General features: G+C 63.9%; 1 protein-coding gene across 2 annotated transcripts; it reads right to left on the minus strand.

Annotated features, from left to right (window-relative positions):
- Positions 1 to 221: 221 nt before the first annotated feature.
- Positions 222 to 5,836, minus strand: LYSMD4 (LysM domain containing 4). 2 transcript variants are annotated; one of them, XM_059678156.1, is made up of 4 exons: positions 5,739 to 5,836; positions 4,708 to 4,988; positions 4,209 to 4,234; positions 222 to 2,583 (listed from the first exon to the last, which is right to left on the minus strand). In XM_059678156.1, exons 1-4 carry the CDS (start codon positions 5,798 to 5,800, stop codon positions 1,993 to 1,995), a joined length of 960 nt encoding a protein of 319 aa, XP_059534139.1. In that variant the 5' UTR covers positions 5,801 to 5,836; the 3' UTR covers positions 222 to 1,992. The 2 variants fall into 2 exon arrangements, with proteins under 2 accessions (XP_059534139.1, XP_059534140.1); XM_059678157.1 differs by lacking the exon at positions 4,209 to 4,234 and having other exon boundaries at positions 224 to 2,583; positions 5,739 to 5,817.
- Positions 5,837 to 6,212: the final 376 nt, after the last annotated feature.

Below are 6,212 nucleotides of genomic sequence, written 5' to 3' on the forward strand. Positions count from 1 at the left end.
TAAGTGAAATCAGTCAGAGAAAGAGACATACCGGATCCTTCCACGTCTATGTGCAGGCTAAACGCATAGAGAGAGATCAGACCTGTGCTCCCAGAGGCAGGGAGGGGAGGCGGGGCTGGACGAGGGCTGGGCTGTGGTGTGGGACATGACTGCGGAGCATGCGTGTGAAACAGAAGAGTAAATCTTCAGAGCTCTCATTTCCTTACAACATGAACTCCCCCCAGACACAAAAAACGTGGTAAAATACAGAGAAAAGGAGCTCTGGGGTTCTCATACGCCCGCCCGTTACCGCACGTTACGCAGACCCATCAGCGAGGCTGTGGGTGACCTTCACCTGCCGGATGACCTTGGGCCCAGTACCTGCACAGGCCACCTCCATCTTCTCCAATGCTGTCCCTTATCTTAGTTCTGAATGACCAACCCCCAAGTTAAAAACAGAAAAAGGAATCGATTTCCTTCACAGAAGCGATGACTTTATTCCGTCTGAAGGGGGTACAGGAGGCAGCTCCTCATTCTCTGCCCGACAGTCCCTGTCCCGGCTCAGCCCGCCCTGCGGCCCTGGGCACAGACAGCGGCCCTGGGACCCACACGCTCTGCAGCGAAGGCGCCCAAGTCCATTCTGTCCGGAGACCGTGGGTTTTGAGGCGCACGGTTCATCACGAAGATCCTTCAAGTGTCCGCACGGAGCCCCGTTTCCACGGGACTGAGGAGAGGAACTGAAGCCACCCCCGCATCCCTCCACCGCACCCTCCCCTCCGCTCCCCCCTCCCGCCCAGGGATCTGCTCAGGTGTCCCGGCCTCAGGGAAGGTGCCACCCACGTGCCCGCAGCTCAGCACCCGCTCGAGCTCACCTCCCGGGGACAGAGCTGAGGCTGAGCCACCCGCCATCACCCTCAGTGGGACCAGATGGGCTCCCGCAAAGCAGGCTGTCCCCCCCCCCCCCTGCAGGGCCTCAGAGGGCGCCCCATGCCCCCTTGAGCCACGCACTGGGCACCACTGTAGAATGAACGGACGGAGAGGGCACCTCAGGCAGCCAGCATCGCCCTCTCTGTGGCTTTCGCAGGAGGGGCACCCCTGCGCCCTCGAGTAAGTGGGCGTTTCAGCACACGGGCTGTACTGTCTGTGTAGGGGGTGCTGGTTACCCCGATCTAACACTGGGCCCTGGCCCTCCTGCGGCTCTGGGGCCCTGAGGATGGAGTCAGGGAGCAGCGGAGGCCGCCTGTCCCTGCACCTGGCGCCAGGGGTGCGCAGGGGCTGCTGCTGGGGACGCGGCCACTGCCTGGCCTCACCGTCACGCAGGCACCTCCGGGACTGGCTGTCCTCTCTCCACGCCAGACGCTGGCCGGCAAGAGGGCCTGGCAGGGCGGCCTGGGGAGCCCGGTTCGAGAACGCTGTGGGGGTGCCCTGCGGGGGGCGCGCCGCCCCTGCCCGGCCTCACACCTGCGGGGGACTCGGCGGTGACAGGATGCTCAGGGCACCGCTTCCTCTGGTGACAGCATCGGGTTCGAGGGCTCTGACCTTGGGAGTGACGTTGCCCAAAAGGCGAACCGGCAGGCGGACAGAGCAGGTGGCCCTGTGCCCGTCGCGCTCAGAAGCAGGTGACGGGCGCCACGTGGACGTCGGCTTCGCCAGGGAGACGGGAAGCTCTGTCGCCAGAGCCCGCGCCCCCCACAGCGGGCAGCCTGGCTCCGCGGCCCTTGCCAAGGCCATGCCTCTGCTTCCCAGCACGGCCCTTTTGGGGGCCACGCAGGGCCACCCACCCAAAGCCTTCAAAGCCAAGGGCACATCCGTGCAATGTCCCTGCCCCGCTTCCTGGGTGCAGGAGGCCCGGGGGGCGGCTCGCGGCCTTGGCTGGAGGTGGGTGTCAGCCGAGAACGCGGGCGGCTTCCGAAGCGTGTCCGTGGGCCGCCCGCTGGGTGTGGCCCTGCCGGCCGGTGTCATCAGGAGCCGGACGCACAGCCGGTCCCCGTGGGCCGCTCCCTGACACCGCAGCTAGCTCCCCGCCCAGGTCTGCCGGAGCTGGCTACCCGGAGAGGGGGTGCTGGGCGCCGGAACCACCAGTCTGGGGGCCTGGCCTGGAGCCGCACTCGCCGCCACCGAGCCCCTGGGGACGGCGGTCGTGTCCCAGCCGCCGGGAGCGTCGCCCGCGGCGCGGATCTTGAAATAGACCAGGTAGAACACGGGTAGGACGACGCCCACGAGGAGCATGAGGCAGACGGCGTTCCACCACCGGATCCCGCAGTCGGCGCCGAGCGGGGGCGCCTTGGGGGCAGCGGGCAGGGGCGGCTGGCGGGGCCCCGCGCGGGGACTCTCGCTGGTGAGGATTTCCGACTGCGCAGCCCGCTCGATGTCCCGGTCGATGCCCTGGAAGAAAGCCGTCAGCGGGCTGGGCGGGGCGGCGCTGTCCGGGGCCGGTGGCTCCTCCACCGTCACTCTGGTCTCTGAGGACGGGCCCGGGAGGGGTCTGAGCTCCCGGTGGGTCTCGGTGAGGATCCCGTGGTTTCTCACGGGAATCTTAACCGATTTCAAAGCGAACAAGTCCTGCTCCCGGATGAAGCTGTTGGCTCGCTTGATGTCTGCAACCTGGGGAAGCCACGACACAAGCATCACGACAGACAGCCCGCCCCTGGGAACTGACCTCCAAAAGCAGCGCTCAGCCTTTCGGGGGAGGGGGGGGGCGGTCCACGCCCGCCCAGCTTAATAGGATCGACACGCCCCATCGGTGTGGCTCAGGGGCTGAGCATCGACCTAGGAACCAGGAGGTCTCAGTTCAATTCCCGGTCAGGGCACAGGCCTGGGTTGCAGGTTCGATCCCCAGTAGGGGGCGTGCAGGAGGCAGCCGATGCATGATTCTCTCTCATCATGGATGCTTCTATTTCTCTCTCCCTCCCTCTTCCTCTCTGAAGTCAATAACAATATATTTTAAAGAAAAATAATACAATGAACCAGTGGGAAACTGCAGCTACGCACAAACTTACTTCAGGCCAAAGATCGCTGGTCTTTGGCTTTAATATACAGCCCAATCCTCAGTAGTTCCTATAGACTTACGAGTGTGAACAATCTGAGATCAGTTCTGGAAAAGGCTTTTTTGTTTGCAGTGTGGCTGCCACAAGATGCTGTGAGGTGAGCCACAGCCATGGTGGCGAAAGGACCGCCTTCGCCTGTTCTTCTGGTAACTTCCGAGGCAACAGCGCCCCCGTCTGGCTGCCCCCGCCCCCAGAACCCAGTGGGCAGCTGCGATGGACCCAGCTCTCCCTAACCACGTGCTCTCAGAGCTGTGCCCTCGCACACCAGCTGGCACACACACTTCTGCTGCTCAGAAGCGTGCGGAGACTCACAACCAAGGTGGGGAGCCAGGGGCCGACACCTCCCCTGCCAGCACTAGGGCTCAGGAGAAAGGAGCGACTCTGTGCGTTTCGGAAACCAGCAGCGTTCAGGGCCAGCCCCTCCCAGAATGAGGCCTCGCGGTTCGGAAGGGAGGGGTGTGCGGCCAGGGCAGGCCCTTCCTCCAGCTCCCGTGTGAGCATCGGGGACGGGCTCCACGGTCTGCACGGAGCAAGGCCACGTGTGAACGCAGGTCACGGCCCGCAGGCCTGCGGACAGGGGCGCATTCCCGCCGAGGTCTCCGCTACCTGCGTTTCACCTGGTTTTAATCACCTGGTTACACTGGGCTGGGGGCATGTTTCATCCACGTCCTGAATTCAAGCAGAAGGTGTGTGAGACCATGTGTCTGTGTCCCTAACCACTACCAGCGAACTTCTTACTCCCGATGGGGAGACCGGGCATGTGCTGGAGGCATTACCCGGCTTCCTGGGTCCACTGAGCATCGCCCTCGGGGGAACTCGCGGTGTCTGCTCAGGTGTGTGGGGCGGGGTTCACTCATGCACATGGACCCGTACAGCTGCCCACAGGGCGTCTTATGAGCCAAATGTACACATTTCAGCACAACGCCGCGCCCCCAGGGGTACCCGGGACCGGCCTGTGTGTTTCCCCGGGAAACAGCGCGGCTCCCCACACAGGTGCTCGCCATTGGGGCCTCCTTAGAGAAAGGAGTCACGTGAAGGAGGGGAAGATTTTGAGAGTAGGTTGCCGGGCGGCCTTAGAGAAAGCCCCAGAAAGCCATCGGTCGCAGAGCCACCAGCCACGCACAACAACCAGTTCCCACCCAGCAGCAAATGCAGCAGTTCCGGAAACCCGTTCCTACTTACTTGGCCACTGTCAATCACTCTGAGCGCTAAAGACACAATTAGAGAGAGAAACAGGGTTACACAGGGCACAGCGCACAGAGAGGCTCGCTCATGCAGCTCCAGAGAGAGACGGGGCAACGTGACCAATGGAATAAGTGACCACCAGCAAGAAAGGCTCGGAAAAAGAGACGCAGCCACAAATTAACAAGTAAGTAAATAAACATAAAGCAAGCACACCAAAGAAATCTTGCATAAATTCTGCCTGGCGCCTCTGGCCCCATTAGGTCTTAACTACAATGAGCTCCAAAGATAAGAAAAGGTTTCAGAATCTGTTGGGGGGGGGCAGGGAAGAGGAGAGGGATTTTGCAAAAAGGGCTCAGCCCACCAGCTGGGACTCCTAACCTGACGCCGCGGAGCCCCTGGGAGGGAAAGCGCTCCCACCTGTGAGCACCGGCAGCCGCGAGGCCTCCCAGCCCCGGGCGGGCGGGAAGGGGTGGCCAGGCCTCCCCCGGGGTCTTACTTGGCAGCCGTACTGCAGGGCGAGCCGGTTGAGGCTGTCGTCCCGGGCCAGCTCCCGCTGCAGCAGCACGATGCTCCCCGCTCCCGGCGGCGCAGGGCGCTGGGCGGCCTTCTCCGGGCGCCGCGGCCGCAGGGCCACCTGGGGGGCCTCTTCCTCCGAGGAGCCCCCCGAGTCCGCGCCGCCTCGGCCGAACACGTACACCTGGCTGGTCGGGGGCCCGCGGACCGCGGCGGGGCCCTGGAAGGCCTTGGTCGGCGCTCCCTTCGGCCTCATTTTCTTCCCTGCAAACCAAAGCCCGGCGTCAGTTCCACACCAGGCGCAGCCCCCCCGCCCCCCCTGCGCTGAAGACGAGCGTCTTATTAGAGGGTTCCTTGCCCCAAGCATTGCAAACGGTCACAAACACCAAATACCAGCAGCACCGAGCTGTGTTTGTGCAGAAACAGAGGCGAGAGAGAAAGCAATAAAAACACCATTTTTCCCCAATTGTATTTTTGTTTGTTTGTTTTGTTCAGAAAACCCAAGGGCTCCCCTTCTTCGCCCCTTAGTCTTCATCCACACCGGCGACCCCCCAAGTTGTCCCAACGAGTCCAGGAATGAAATCTCTCCAGCACAGAATGACAGCCCCCAAGGGTTGGCATCCGGGCCTGTGGGAACCCCAGCGCGACCCCCGCCCCCGCCCCGAGGTCACCTGCGCGGCCAGGGCCGCGCCCCTCCACCCGCACTCAGGGCCGGCAGCGCCCCAGGCCTCAGTTTCCCGCAATGTCTCTTCCGTGAAAGGAGGGGGGTCCCCAAACGGGAGCTGGCACTCAAAACGGGGAGCGGCCCGCCTCTGCGCTTAGACAGGCGGGGCCCCAACTTGACACAAGGCACGACCTCTGACCTCCAACCCCAACCACCTCGGGCCAGACCCCGTCGGCCGCCCGCGGTGGCCGCCCCTCCAGCGGCAGGAGGGTGGCCGGCCCCCCCGCCCCCAGCCGGGCGAAGCTTAGCGCCACCGACCCCGGCCAAGGCCACCCCGCAAACCCCGATACCTCAGCTCCCAGGATTCGCCGCGCCCGTCGCCCGCGCCGCCGACACTGCTGCGCTTGCCCATTGGCTGCGAATATCTGCGGACTCGAGGGGCGAGGCAGCCAATGAAACCAGCGGGGGGCGGGCACTAGGACGAGTCTGGCATCCTGATTGGTCAGCACCGGACCTGCAGGGAGCGAGGCTCGGGCCTAGGGGCGGGGCCGGGCTCGGGGGCGGGGCTTCTAGGGGGCGGGGTCCCAGCTCTCCGACCCGAGCCCCGCCCCGCCCTCCTGCCTGTCACTGGCTGTGACTCACCTGAACGCCTCACTCCCACTGCGGAGACCCAGGCAGAGAAGGTACCTTTGCTCAGATGGGCGAGGGGTCCGCCCCGCCCGCGAGGATAACAACAGTCCACCAATGTCAACACTGAACCACCACAACTCGGACCAAAAAAATTCAATTTATCGAATGCAGGATGGCAGAGGGCTCCTTCACCT

The sequence above is a fragment of the Myotis daubentonii genome, chromosome 21, assembly GCF_963259705.1.
Source record: "Myotis daubentonii chromosome 21, mMyoDau2.1, whole genome shotgun sequence".
Lineage (NCBI taxonomy): Eukaryota > Metazoa > Chordata > Mammalia > Chiroptera > Vespertilionidae > Myotis > Myotis daubentonii.

Coding starts and splice junctions, on each gene's coding strand:
- LYSMD4 (XM_059678156.1), bottom strand. CDS start 5,800: ATGGGCAAGCGCAGCAGTGTCGGCGGCGCGGGCGACGGGCGCGGCGAA. Junction 4,989..5,738: donor GGCGAATCCTGGGAGCTGAG/GTATCGGGGTTT, acceptor TTTGGTTTGCAG/GGAAGAAAATGAGGCCGAAG. Junction 4,235..4,707: donor CCCTGCAGTACGGCTGCCAA/GTAAGACCCCGG, acceptor TTGTGTCTTTAG/CGCTCAGAGTGATTGACAGT.